This window comes from Ovis canadensis, chromosome 10, assembly GCF_042477335.2.
Source record: "Ovis canadensis isolate MfBH-ARS-UI-01 breed Bighorn chromosome 10, ARS-UI_OviCan_v2, whole genome shotgun sequence".
Classification (NCBI taxonomy): domain Eukaryota; kingdom Metazoa; phylum Chordata; class Mammalia; order Artiodactyla; family Bovidae; genus Ovis; species Ovis canadensis.
The window spans coordinates 85,657,848-85,673,163 of record NC_091254.1 but is presented as its reverse complement, the minus strand read 5'-3'; the positions used below and the strand labels follow the sequence as shown (position 1 = coordinate 85,673,163).

The 15,316-nt window shown below is 40.8% G+C and overlaps 1 protein-coding gene across 1 annotated transcript in view; it reads left to right on the top strand.

Moving 5' to 3' along the window:
* LOC138446799 (ATP-binding cassette sub-family C member 4-like) overlaps nt 1-15,316 on the top strand; it is a 175,207-nt gene that overhangs the window by 124,730 nt on the left and 35,161 nt on the right. The window contains 2 exon segments of the mRNA XM_069602131.1: nt 443-634; nt 13,989-14,144. Coding sequence (XP_069458232.1) covers nt 443-634; nt 13,989-14,144 — 348 coding nt within the window.

Genomic DNA, 15,316 nt, shown 5'->3' with positions numbered 1-15,316 from the left:
AGAATAGAAAATAATAATTACATGGAGGTTTGATGACCATCCAGTTCTATTATCTATAACATGTGGCCTTTCTGTAGCCACATATCACTGATTGATGTCCATAAATATTCTTTTCTTTGACAAAATGCTCTTGCTTTCATTCAAGTGTAAAAAGTACATCAATAAAATCTTGCCATTCATTTCTGTAATTCTTTTAGTGTTAATAAAAGGTGAAGGAAGTAGCTGTAAGTAAAAATGTTAAAGATGATGAACAGATTTGCAAATCATCCAAGGCCTCATCAAACTCCTACTTCTGTCCTTTGTGGATACTAAGACCTGGGAAATTCTGAACCACATAAAAGTAGATATAAGCCATATAAAAGCAAAATGTCTCATTTCCAGTCTCTGAATATCCATAAACAAGACCTTCTGACACTAACTCATGTGATGTCATATGTTTCAGATGATTTCAGTAGAAAGAGTGATTGAATATACAGACCTTGAGGAAGAAGCATCCTGGGAATATGAGTTTCGTCCACCACCATACTGGCCCCCTCAAGGAAAGATTGTTTTTGGTGATATTAACTTCAGGTACAGCTTGTCTGGGCCTCTGGTATTGATGGACCTGGAAGCACCCACTGACCCAAGAGAAAAGGTTTGTTTAAGCCATTTGACTCTTTAAATCTAGCTAAAGGTTTAGCACCACATCTGCTCTTGGCTTCCTTGTCATTGTGTCAGGGGGACTCTGTTCCTAATGAATGCAGATTAGATCAGTGAAATGTAGGTGAACCTTTCTTGGAAACTGACCATAGAATGCGGATACCAGCATTTTTTATCCCATGTTGTGAGCGCCTTCATGGTGGTTGGTGGGCCTTGGTCTCCTGGGCTCAATTTTAACCTGACCATGACGCTATATGTAACAAATGATTATTCATAAGAAGTCTGGGAAGTCAGTCTTAGATCCCTGTCCCTGACATTCCAATATCTCCTTTCCATCTTTTCTTTTTTTTGTATTTCTGAAATCTCTTCCTCCCACGATGCCCTCTGGTTGCCACCTGCTCCTCTGTCCCTTGGCCTATTCTGTAGACTTGTCCTCCACTCACTCACGCTGAGCTGTCATTCCCCTGCCCTTGCCCAACAGACTGTTTCTTTCTTTACACAGATCTGATCCTTACTGGCCTGGGCGAGCTGCTGCTGGAACTGGAACACAGCCCCAAGTCCACTCCAGCAAGGGCTGTGGGGTGAGCTTGTTGTTACTAGAGTAGAGCCCAGAATCACGACTCAGTCAGGGCTGAGAAACCAGGGCCTCTGATGAAGGCAGGTCATAGAGATTTGCTCAAAGTTAAAAGAAAATTGAAGAGAGCAGGGAAGATCCACATGGGAGATGGCAGAGAGACTTGTGACCTGGACCTGCCAGTGTCCATGTCTGCTTCTGTTCTTTTATACTCAGCTTGAGGCTGGATGAAGCACAAGCTGCAATCAAGATTGCTAGGAGAAATATCAATAACCTCAGATATGCAGATGATACTACCCTTATGGCAGAAAACAAAGAAAAACTAAAGAGCCTCTTGATGAAAGTGAAAAAAGAGAGTGAAAAAGTTGGCTTAAAGCTCAACATTCAGAAAACAAAGGTCATGGCATCTGGTCCCATCACTTCATGGCAAATAGATGGGGAAACAGTGAAGAGTGGCTGACTTTATTTTTCTGGGCTCTAAACTCACTTCAGATAGTGATTGCAGCCATGAAATTAAAAGATGCTTATTCCTAGGAAGGAAAGTTATGACCAAACTAGACAGCATATTGAAAAGCAGAGACATTACTTTGCCAACAAAGGTCCATCTAGTCAAAGCTATTGTTTTTCCAGTAGTCAGGTATGTATGTGAGAGTTGGACTATAAAGAAAGCTGAGTGCCGAAGAATTGATGCTTTTGAACTGTGGTGTTGGAGAAAACTCTTGAGAGTCCCTTGGACTGCAAGGAGTTCCAACCAGTCCATCCTAAAGGAAATGAGTCCTGAATATTCATTGGAAGGACTGATGCTGAAGCAGAAACTCCAATACTTTGGCCACCTGATGCAAAGGACTAACTCCTTAGAAAAGACCCTGATGCTGGGAAAGATTGAGGGCAGGAGGAGAAGGGGATGACAGAAGATGAGATGATTGGATTGCATCACCGACTCAATGGACACGAGTTTGAGTAAACCCAGGAGTTGGCAGTGGACAGGGAAGCCTGGTGTGCTGCAGCCCATGGGGTCACAGAGTTGGACATGAATGAGTGACTGAACGAAACTGAACTGAACTGAGGCCCTTGGCCTGAACCAGGGCAGAGTCTTGAAGAAGAAAATAAACCAGAAATTGGTAGGAAGCTCCTCCTCACCTCCCTCTGTAGTCAGTATGTCTCCTGACTTACACACACTGCTACACTCAGGTTGTGTGTTGGTTCTCCCAAAGCACCATGTCCTTCCAGCTTCCAGTGTGCACATGCTGCCCTCTGCCTCAAAGACCTATCCCCTCCATCATCTGGATGGTAAAAGTCTCCTCATTTTCTGAGTTGAATCTAATGCATCTTTGAGACTCTCAATTCTTCCTTCAGTTCAGTTCAGTCACTCACTTGTGTCCGACTCTTTCTGACCCCCATGAATTGCAGCACGCCAGGGCTCCCTGTCCATCACCAACTCCCGGAGTTCACTCAAACTCACGTCCATTGAGTCCATGATGCCATCCAGCCATCTCATCCTCTGTCGTCCCCTTCTCCTCCTGCCTCCAATCCCTCCAGCATCAGAGTCTTTTCCAATGAGTCAACTCTTCCCATGAGGTGGCCAAAGTACTGGAGTTTCTGCTTCAGCATCAGTCCTTCCAATGAACACCCAGGACTGATCTCCTTTAGGATAGACTGATTGAATCTCCTTGCAGTCCAATGGACTCTCAAGAGTCTTCTCCAACACCACAGTTCAAAAGCACCAATTCTTTGGCACTCAGCTTTCTTCACAGTCCAACTCTCACATCCACACATGTCTACTGGAAAAACCATAGCCTTGACTAGACGGACCTTAGTTGGCAAAGTAATGTCTCTGTTTTTGAATATGCTATCTAGGTTGGTCATAACTTTCCTTCCTAGGAGTAAGTGTCTTTTAATTTCATGGCTACAGTCACCATCTGCAGTGATTTTGGAGCCCCCAAAACTAAAGTCTGACATTATTTCCACTGTTTCCCCATCTATTTCCCATGAAGTGATGGGACCAGATGTCATGATCTTCATTTTCTGAATGTTGAGCTTTAAGCCAACTTTTTCACTCTCCTCTTTCATTTTCATCAAGAGAGTCTTTATCACTTTCTGCCATAAGGGTGGTGTCATCTGCATATCTGAGGTTGTTGATATTTCTCCCGGCAATCTTGATTCCAGCTTGTGTTTCTTCCAGTCCAGCATTTCTCATGATGTCCTCTGCATATAGGTTAAATAAGCAGGGTGACAATATACAGCCTTGACGTACTCCTTTTCCTATTTGGAACCAGTCTGTTGTTCCATGTCTAGTTCGAACTGTTGCTTCCTGACCTGCATATAGGTTTCTCAAAAGGCAGATCAGATGGCCTGGTATTCCCATCTCTTTCAGAATTTTCCACAGTTTATTGTGATCCACACAGTCAAAGGCTTTGGCATAGTCAATAAAGCAGATCTAGATGTTTTTCTGGAACTCTCTTGCTTTTTCTTTGATCCAGAGGATATTGGCAATTTGATCTCTGGTTCCTTTGCCTTTTCTAAAACCAGCTTCTTCTTTTAACAGCATTCGCAGTACACCTATGTTCATAGCCCCCGAAAGTTGGAAGGAACTCAATCCTTACAGTTAAATACTCAATGAGTGACTTTTACCTTCATCTTCACCTTAAATGGAGAAGGATATGGCAACGCACTCCAGTGTTCTTGCCTGGAGAATCCCAGGGAGCCTGGTGGGGACTTGGGGAGCTGGAATAGGGAGTTATTTGTTTAATGGGTATAGAATTTCAGTTTTACAAGGCATACAAAAGATTCTCGTTGCACACCAAGTAGATGTATTGAACATTAAACTGCCCACTTAAAAATGGTGAAGTAATTTTATGTTATGTTAACTTTATCATAATTAACATGTAAGATAGCATCTGTGTCTTGCTTTGTAATTTGAGGTCTGTATCTCACAGTACCTTGAGGCTTCATGAAATCAAGGAGTATCTTATTTTCATCTTTGTTCCCAAGATGGTGGCATTCTGCAGGGCATAGAGAGGGTCCCCAGGGACTGCTGTCTGTGAGGGTGAGTAACACACAGGTGTGAGCAGCAAGTAACCAGAACATACACACAAGGCTACTGTGTAAACAACTGAAAGAACTGCTCTTTAACGCTTTCCACCACAACCCCCCTAGTTGACTATAGCTGTAATTTAATCAATGATACCCTTGTAACATGAAAATAAATATTCAACTTATTGCCAAATTGATACCCAGGGAGCAGCTTTAGTTAGTTGTAGCACTAAAGGTGACTTATAATTATTTCCAATTCCACTGTAGATCAGGAAGAGGCTGAGGACTGTTTTCTTGGGAAAACATTAACCACAGCTCTTGATACAATCCTGTCCCTGAGAGCACTGTAGGTGATGTTAGCTTACTCTCAGACAATGTGTCTGTCAGATTTCCTGTTGTAAATGTGATTCTGTTAACTTGCACTTGTCTTAAATTTTCCCCAAAGCGGTAAAATAGGAATTATTTAAGAAACTGTAGTACAACTGAAGAACATAATAGATTCTATTCTACCTTCTTAAAATCTGCAAAAATAGGATTATTGAGATTCTTTTTAAAAAAATATTAATTTATTTATTTTAATTGGAGGCTAATTACTTTACAGTATTGTATTTTTTTTTGCCATACAACAACATGAATCTGCCATGGGTGTACACATGTAATGTTTGAGGGCAAATTTAATTTGGAAACTGAATTAATAGCTGTGGTAACTTGACTTTAATATCTGACTTGGTCCACTTGCTGTATCACCATTAGCTTCATTTCTGTGTTTGGAGATGATGCCCGGGCAGTGTGTTCATGAAATCATTCTATTCTACCTGTGAACATCCCAGATTCCCTCTCCTACTAACCTGCTTTACCCCATCACTCTGGGTCACCCCTTTGGTGTTGGATTTGATTGAAAAGGGCTGCTATGGAGGATGTGGGAGTGAGCCTGCCCAGCAGAAATGGGACTTTATTCTCTTTGCAATGTTTCCTCTGCTGTCCTGATTCCTGAACATTAGAGTCAATAGGAAAGTGTAGTAGGTTCTACATGGGATTCTAATTCATGGAGGAAATAGCAAGTAAAAATAAAGACCTAAAATCAGATAAATAGCACCTTAATCTTCCTGGTTAGATTCTGAACATTGTCTGCATTTTTCATTTAGATGGTTTTTTGATTGACATAATGATTTTAGAGTTCTGGGCCATTTTAAAGCATTTTCCAGCTCTCGAGATAGATTGGTTTTGATGTCTTAATTTTTTCTTGCTCAGAGGTCTCACTTGTATAATACACTTTTAGAGATGCTTAGTAGATCTTGCTGTAATGTGCAAAAATATTAGTTTCCCACATTTTCTCCTTTTTTACATAGTATCTCCTCAGCAACCCCTCCCCTCACTCCCAGATTGTCCCACTTCTCCTGCCAGCTTCCTCATTCCTTGTGACTCCCACTGTGGTGTCAGGGCCAGCAGCACCTGCATCACCTTGGAGCTTCTTAGAAATGCAGAGTCTCAGGCCTACTCAGACCTCTTGACTCAGCACTGCATTTGAACATGACCTCCTAGTGAAGTCCTTTCTCTCTCATAGGCATTTCTGATAAGTGATAACTTGTGATTTCCATTAAATGTCCTTTGATAGTTTGAAATTGAGCTCAAGAGTTACCCAAGCCCTGTTATGACTGAACATGAGGCTCTAGAAAGTTCTGTGCCACTTACCCTATAGATTTATGTATTTTCATATTTTTCAAATTTTACCTTTACATTATAACTCAACTCTGTGTGATTCTACTGTATTTCTTTGCATCCTCTCAGTGGAGTCTGTACTCATCACAGGCAGTTTTCATCCTGCTCCCACCTTCCCCACACCAGCCTCCTGCAGGGACTAGAGGGATTTCCCACAAGATCAGCCCTGCCTGGACATGGAGTCAGAGAGCCAGCACAGCAGCGTATATGCAGCTCTTTCACCACCGGATAGGATCAATAAGGAGCCTTGCTCCCTGAGCCGGCCATGAGGTCTCTTTGGCTCATTTCCTAGGAACCATTGCCCCACTTAGCTGCAGGTTCTCTTCCAGCCCGGCTGTAGGTGCTGGTTCTTCCTGCTGACAGTCAGCCCAGCTGACCTCAAGTACTCTCTCTGCTCAGTGATGTCATCCCTCTTGTCCCACTCACCATGTTATATGTACCCATGTCCACATCATGCTCCAACTCTCTGGCCACAGGATCTCTATGGTAAGCCTGTTCCTTTAACTGCAGCTATACCTCTGCCCACTTTTTCTGTTTTAGCTACATAGAGATATGATAAGATACCAGGCCATCCGGGTTTAAAGAGTTCATCAGCAGAACAGAAACGAGGCTGATAGGCGTGGGTTTGACTCTCATCCTATGACTTAATGGACTCTAAAATTTCAGCCAAACTAATTAAGCCTTACTTTTCTCTTTTGAAAAATGGAATCGATAAGACCTAACATTGACTTGTTGTATGACTTAAACAAGATAAGACATGTATAGCACCCAGCACAGGGATCAGAGTAAATGCTTGGACAATGATGGTTGTAGTTTGCATACTGTATAAAATGATCATAACCACTTACATAGTGAAAGTTGTTGTCTGTCCCATGAGAATGAGGTGTTGGCCATTTGAAGTTGTATTCATGGATATGGGATTCATCTGCTATGTTTGTCTTTGTCCAGCTTATCATATTCTTAAATAATATGACAATAGATCTTCCATAAATTTCTATGGCCTGATTAAAAATCTCAGCTTCCTATGGAAACTTCTCTGTCTCAGGATTCCACAGGTAATACAAATAAGACAAAGTCAAGTCTAATACAGATACTGCTGTCAACATATACAGTCCAGTTGAAGAAAGAAGAAAATGGCTATATTCATTTTGTAAGCTAGAAGGCAGTCAGAATTTTTATAGATGTTTAGGAAAAGATAATGTCTGTTAGTATTGGGATAAGCACACGGGAGGACAGGGAGAGCATTTCTGAAGGATTAGGCATGTGAGACAGACTTAGTGACGTATGGTTAGGGTTTCAGCAGGTGGAAATGCATGTGAAAGGCATTCTGGGAGGTGAGACCAGCATGAGCAAAGACAGGCCATATTTTCTCATTCAACCCTCAAAATTTCTTAGTGACCCCAAGGAAGCTGACTTATGAACATGAAGGATGGAGAGGTCAGTTGGGACAGTTTTGTAGAAGAGAAATCCTGGGGCAGAATGACACAGAGCTGACCTTTGGGAATTTAATCTGAGAAGTGAGTACACATGGACCAGAGTGGACAGGTAGAGGGGTGGGGCAGGGAACCGGGAACTGTCATGCCTCCAATAAGATGTCCTGGGAAAATGACTCTGCTTTTTGGAATCAAGGTAATGTCAATTAAAACAAAGCTGTAACACTGAGGTTTGCGAATTTACAGGGAAATGGATGAAAGTAGAAAATGGTATTTCTGGAGGACTACGTTGGCAATACTTAACAGTTTCCTCTAAAAATGTACATACCTTATTCTCAGCAATTCCACATCTGAGAACTTATCTGAAGCAAATAACTGAGATTGTTTGCAAAGATTAACTTCAGGGATATTTAACACAGAGTTATTTATAATAGCAAAATATTTAGACACTAAATATCCACCCCTGGTCACAGCAAACACCCTCTTCAAACAGCGCAAGAGACGACTCTACATATGGGCATCACCAGATGGTCAATATCAATATCAGATTGATTATAGTCTCTGCAGTCGAAGATGGAGAAGCTGTATACAGTCAGCAATAACAAGACCAGGAGCTGACAGTGGCTCAGATCATGAATGCCTTGTTGCCAAATTCAGACTGAAATTGAAGAAAGTAGGGAAAACCACTGGACCATTCAGGTATGATCTAAATCAAATCCCTTATGATTATACAGTGGAAGTGACAAATAGATTCAAGGGATTAGACCTGATAGAGTGCCTGAAGAACTATGGACAGAGGTTCGTGACATTGTACAGGAGGCAGTGATAAAGACCATCCCCAAGCAAAAGAAATGCAAAAAGGCAAAATGGTTGTCTGAGGAGGCCTTAACAAATAGTTGAGAAAAGAAGAGAAGTGAAAGGCAAAGGAGAAAAGGAAAGATATACCCATTTGAATACGGAGTTCCAAAGAATAGCAAGGAGAGATAAAAAAGCCTTCCTCAGTGGTCAAGCAAAGAAATAGAGGAAAACAATAGAATGGGAAAGATCTCTTCAAGAAAATTAGAGACACCAAGGGAATATTTCATGCAAATATGGGCAAAATAAAGGACAAAAACTGTATAGACCTAACAGAAGCAGAATATATTAAGAAGAGGTGGCAAGAATACCAGAAGAACTATACAAAAAAGATCTTTGTGACCCAGATGACCATGATGGTGTGATCACTCAACTAGAGCCAGACATCCTGAAATGTGAAGTCAAGTGGGCTTAGGAAGCATCACTATGAACAAAGTTAGTGGAGGTGATGGAATTTCAGTTGAGCTATTTCAAATCCTAAAAGATGATGCTATTAAAGTGCTAACTCAATATGCCAACAAATTTGGAAAACAGCACTGGCCACAGAACTGGAAAATGTCAGTTTTCATTCCAATCCCAAAGAAGGGAAATATCAAAGAATGTTCAGTCTACTGCACAATTGCACTCATCTCACATGCTAATAAAGTAATGCTCAAAATTCTCCAAGCTAAGCTTCAACAGTACATGAACTGAGAACTTCCAAATGTTGAAACTGGATTTAGAAAAGGCAAAGGAACCAGAGATCAAATTGCCAACATCTTTTGGATCATCAAAAAAGCAAGAGAGTTCCAGAAAAACATCTATTTCTGCTTTCTTGAGTACGCCAAAGACTTTGACTGTGTGTATCACAACAAAATGTGGAAAATTCTTAAACAAATGGGAATACCAGACCACTTTATCTACTTCCTGAGAAATCTGTATACAGGTCAAGAAACAACAGTTAGAACTGGACATGGAACAACAGACTGGTTCCAAATTGGGAAAGGAATACGTCAAGGCTGTATAATGTCACCCTGCACATTTAGCTTCTATGCAGAGAACATCATGCAAAATGCTGGGCTGGATGAAGCATAAGCTGGAATCCAGACTGCCAGGAGAAATATCAATAACCTCTGATATGCAGATGACACCACCCTATGGCAGAAATCTAAGAGGAACTGAAGAGCTTCTTGATGAAAGTGAAAGAGGAGAGTGAAAAAGCTGGCTTAAAACTCAACATTCAAAAAACGAAGATCTTGACATCTGGTCCCATCACTTCATGGCAAATAAATGGGGAAACAATGGAAACAGTGACAGACTTTATTTTCTTGGGCTCCAAAACCACTGCAGATGGTGATTGTAGCCATTAAATTAAAAGACACTTGATCCTTGGAAGAAAAGCTATGACCAACCTAGACAACATATTAAAAAGCAGAGACATTACTTTGCTGACGCAGGTCTTTCTAATCTCAGTTCAGTTCAGATCAGTTGCTCAGTTGTGTCCAGCTCTTTGTGACCCCATGGACCACAGCATGCCAGGCCTCCCTGTCCATCACTAACTCCTGGAGTTTATTCAAATGCATGTCCACCGAGTCAGTGATGCCATCCAACCATCTCATCCTCTTTCATCCCCTTCTCCTCCCATCTTCAATCTTCCCCAGCATCAGGGTCTTTTCAAGTGAGTCAGCTCTTGGCATCAGATGGCCAAAGTATTGGAGTTTCAGCATCAGTCCTTCCAATGAATGTTCAGGACTGGTTTCCTTTAAGGTAATCTAAAGTGAAAGAGGAGAGTGAAAAAGTTGGCTTAAAGCCTAACATTCAGAAAATGAAGATTATGGCATCCAGTCCCATCACTTCATGGGAAATAGATGGGGAAACAGTGTCAGACTTTATTTTTGGGGGGCTCCAAAATCACTGCAGATGGTGATTGAAGCCATGAAATTAAAAGACGCTTACTCCTTGGAAGAAAAGTTATGACCAACCTAGATAGCATATTCAAAAGAAGAGACATTACTTTGCCAACTAATGTCCGTCTAGTCAAGGCTATGGTTTTTCCAGTAGTCATGTATGGATGTGAGAGTTGGACTGTGAAGAAGGCTGAGCACCGAAGAATTGATGCTTTTGAACTGTGGCATTGGAGAAGACTCTTGAGAGTTCCCTGAACTGCACAGAGATCAAACCAGCCAATCCGAATGGAAATCAGTCCTGAATATTCATTGGAAGGACTGATGCTGAAACTGAAGGTCTAATACCTTGGCCACCTGATGTAAAGAACTGACTATTAGAAAAAACAAACAAACAAACAAACTGATGCTGAGAAAGATTGAAGGCAGGAAGAGAAAGGGACAAAAGAGGGTGAGGTGGTTGAATTTCATCATTATCTTGATGGATATGAGTTTGAGCAAGTTCCAGGAATTTGTGATGAACAGGGAATCCTATTGTGCTGCAGTCCATGGGCTGGCAAAGAGTTGGACATGACTGAGTGACTGAACTGAACTGAGAATATTTGTTCAATTATCACATATACTGTAATATTATATAGCCATTTAAAATATTTTTATGAAATACTAAATGAAAACGCATTGTAACAGTATGTTCATACTATTCTTATTTTGTTTAACTATGTGAATTTGTGTCTTTAAGAACACATATGCAATTCTGGAAAGTAAATTCATTAACATCTTAAGAATGGTTTTATCAGACTTCTAGAGTATAGCTATATTTACTTTTCAAATTCATTTGCACTGATTATGATTAAGGAACAAGTTTGTTTTATTTTGTTTTTTAAAAGATAACGCAGCCTGACACTCAGGTAGTGCATGTGGACCTTAAAATGAGGGATTGAGCCATGAAACATTTCAAGAGTACAGTCTTAAGGGCTTGCAGCATGCTGGACTCAGGGAAAGCTGGAAGTAAGGTAGATAGTTGTGCCTATGATCCTGGGAAAGAAATAGAGTGGGAAAGTCAGAGAAAGTGGCTCTTTTGTGTGGGGCATTAGGTGTTGATCATGTTGAGTTTGATGTGTGGAGACAGATACAGGAGCAAGTGTCTAACAAGTTGTTGTGTCATCAGAGACAAACCCTGGCCTGGTTCCTTATAAATCCTGGGCTTTATAGCTTGGTTTTACTGGACATCATTTTAATTTCATAAAGTGAAATCATTTTCCCACAACATCTTGCTGATGGTACAACAGCTCCTGGTTTCCTGCCTCCTGCACTTGCCCACTATGGTCTAAGTGATTGGGAAAACAGAAAGGGGCTTTTGCAAAGCAGCTAAAATAAGATATTCTCCAAGTGTCTTTGGTGTTAGAAATGTAAACTTACTGATTCTGGTGACACTATCCATGTGAAATTGGTAAAACCCATTGGTGACTCAGATAAAACATTCAGACTATATTAATAGTTTTAATGATTTAACTGTAGAAATAGAGCCAGGTTTTCTTTGAGTTGCCTTTGGTGGGTTGGGGTGGGGGTGTGAAATGTGGCCACACAGCATGTGGGATTTTAGTTCCCTACTAGGGATTGAACCCATGTCCCCTCTAGTGGAAGCACAGAAACTTAACCACTGGACTGCTAGTGAAGTCCCTTGTTTCTTATTATTCTCCTTACTGGAGTTTGGAACCCACCACAGTCCTGTGGTCATGGACAGCCCTCAATGCCCCTACATATTTCAGTTCATTTATCCAAAGTCTACAGATGTTCCTATTTGCATAAACAGATCAGTTTCAGTAGAGCTGATAACATGGAAACATACACACATTCTCATGGATACAGTTGTCATGTGTGTCTTGATGTGTATTGATTTATGTGTGAAAACATCCAGAAAGACATACATATTTTTATTGTGCTTCACAGATAATGCTTCTTCTTTTCTTTTTTTTCAACAAACTGAACATTTATGACAACTCAGTGTTGAACAAGTACATTGGCACCATTTTCCCTACAGATTTGCTAACTTCATGTCTGTCTCCTTTTGGTAATTCTCACAATATTTCAAGCCCTTTTATTATTATTGTATTTGTTTTTCTGATCTGTGATCAGTGTTTGTTAATGTTGAGTTCAGTTCAGTTCAGTTCAGTCGCTTAGTTGTGTCCGACTCTTTGTGACCTCATGAATCGCAGGACGCCAGGCCTCCCTGTCCATCACCAACTCCTGGTGTTTTCCCAAACTCATGTCCATCGAGTCGGTGATGCCATCCAGCCATCTCATCCTCTGTCGTCCCCTTCTCCTCCTGCCCCCAAATCCCTCCCAGCATCCAATGCTTTGGCTGCCTCATGCAAAGAATTGTTTTAATGTTACTACCCAATAAAGGCTTAGATGATGGTTAGCATTCTTTTCACAATCAGTATTTGAGAATTAAGATATGAATATTGTTTTTTATACATAATGCTATTGTGCACTAAGTAAACTACAACATAGTGCAAACATAACTTTTTACAATTAATTTTATTTATTTATCTTTGGCTGGGCTGGGTCTTTGTTGCTGCTCTGGTTTTTTCTCTAGTTGTGATGAATGAGGGGTCACTAGTTGCAGTGAGAAGCTCTCTAGTTGCAGTGCCCAGGCTTCTCACTGCGGTGGCTTCTCTTGTTGTGGTTCCCGGGTCTAGGGCGTGTGGGCTTCAGTAGTTGTGGTGCAGCAGCTTAGTTGCTCTGTAGCATGTGGGATCTTCCTGGATTAGGGATTGAACCCATGTCTCCTGCACTGATGTGTATTAGTTGCTCAGTCGTGTCTGACTCCATTGTGACCCTATGGATTGTAGCCTGCCAGGCTCCTCTGTCCATGGAATTCTCCAGGCAAGAATACTGGAGTGGGTTTCCATTTCCTTTTCTGGGGAATCTGCCCAGCTCAGGGGTCAAACCTGAGTCTCCTGCATTGACAGGTGCGTTCTTTATAATTGAGCCACCACAACAGCCCCAATCTTATCGTTAGTGCACTGAATTTCTCTTTGCTTTGGTTTTAATGAATAGACTGATACTTGACATCTATCTTTCCAAGGTACAATTGCAAGTATTAATTTGCTTATAAAATACCTTTTGAACTGCTCCAGTGCAAGGTCCCATATAAGTAGCAAGTGTTGTGTTGATGTTGACTCATTATGTGCATTTTGTCTACTGTCCTCTGTCTTATACTGAGATCTGCATTTTATAATTTTAAGATATTTTCTTTCAAGATAGAATATAATTAAGACATTTAATATTAGGAAGTGATTTAGTTTTACCAAAGAATAATTCCTCTTAAATACTAGGTCCTTGAAAAAGTGAATATTTGTTTATGCATAATGCTTCTGACTTTATTTGTTGGTATCTACATAAAATTAGTCTCATAATTCTCCAGGTCAAATTACCCAGGCTGTAGGAATAAATTCAATTTAAAAGCTGACTTCTTATGGACAGTTTAGGAGATTGCTGGCTTTTAATTGCCAGCAGATTGTCATTTTTAACTCTTCTTGGGACTAAGGGGTTCTCAACCAGGGGACAGTTGTCAGTGTCTGAAATTTTTGGTTGCCACAGTTTGTTTAGGGAGCACTACTGGTATCTAGTGGGTAGAGTTCAAGGCTACTGTTAAACATCCTACAATACACAGGGCAAGCCCTATTCGCCCAACAATGAATTATCATAATGTCAGCAGTGCCATGGCTGAGAAACTTATAGAATACTCTCTATATAAAACTTTTAAAATTTATCATCAATAACCAGAATTTCTCCTAGGTTTGTTGCATTTTGTTAATTCTTAATCTCTCCTGGATCTCTTTGCAGCTTGGCATTGTAGGAAGAACAGGAGCTGGAAAAAGTTCCCTCATCGCTGCCCTTTTTAGATTGTCAGAACCTGAAGGTGGTATTTGGATAGATGGGATCTGGACAAACAATATTGGACTTCATGATTTAAGGAAGAAAATGTCAGTTGCACCTCAGGTATGGAATCACATATTCTTTTTATGTCACCTAAGTTTACTTATTTTTATTTTTTCAAATTAAATGAAAGGGTTGATCCTTTTTACCCCTAGTAGAGCACATTTTTACAACGGGTATTTTCAACAGATACTTTCATCAGATACTAGGTTTTGTCTCTTTATTTGTTAGTTTTGTGTGCATGTGATTTAACAATTTATTGAGATGGATTTCTGGGCTCAGACTTCCTCAGGTTCCACAATTTTATCCACTGATAACCACATAATTCTGAGAACAAAAGGGTAAATTGTTTAGCATTTGAGAGGTTCCTATAGGGAAATGTGAATTTTTAGTGTCTTCCAGATAGAGCTTTGCTGTAGGAAATGAGGACATCTTTTCAAAGGTGATTGTGTCCCTGGAGAGTGTTCTGTGAAACTGTGGGGCTTTGAGATTTGCAGAGTGTATGGATGCTATGCAGAGACTTTGAAAAATCAGCCATTAATAAGTAACTTTCTCCAGGCAGTAAGTACAGAATATTGAGGAAGAGAAAGGGACTTGGAATTCCACCTCTGTGCTCAGTTTTCTCTGTCTTACAAGGCCGCTAACAGTACCAACCCTTAGAGCTGTTCTGAGGGCAAAAGAGGTCAGCGCATGGTATAGAGTGCTTCACACTGAGACCCAATATGTGGCTGCTGTGATGGTGCAGCATTGAATTGACCATATCCCCCTCAGCTCTGATTCTGTTTTCTTTTCTTCTGCTTCTAAAAAAGTATGACTTTCAAAGAGTGTGTTGGAAATTGAATTATATGCACATAGAAGCTCCTGTCTTTCCTTGTGGTTTATCCACTCGACATACTTTAGTGACTATTTACTGAGCAATTACCATCCTCCAGGTATACTGTTGTTGTTCAGTTGCCTGGTCGTGTCTGACTCTTCACGACCCCATGGACCTCACCATCTCCCAGAGTTTGCCCAAGTTCATGTCCGTTTCGTATGGTGATGTCATCCAGCCATCTCACCCTCTGTTGCCCTCTTCTTCTGCTTTCAGTCTTTCCCAGCATCAGGGTCTTTTCCAATGAGTCAGCTGTTTGCATCAGGTGACCAAAGTATTGGAGTTCAGCGTCAGCATCAGTCCTTCCAGTGAGTATTCAGGGGTGATTTCCTCTAAGATTGACTGGTTTGATCTCCTTGTAGTT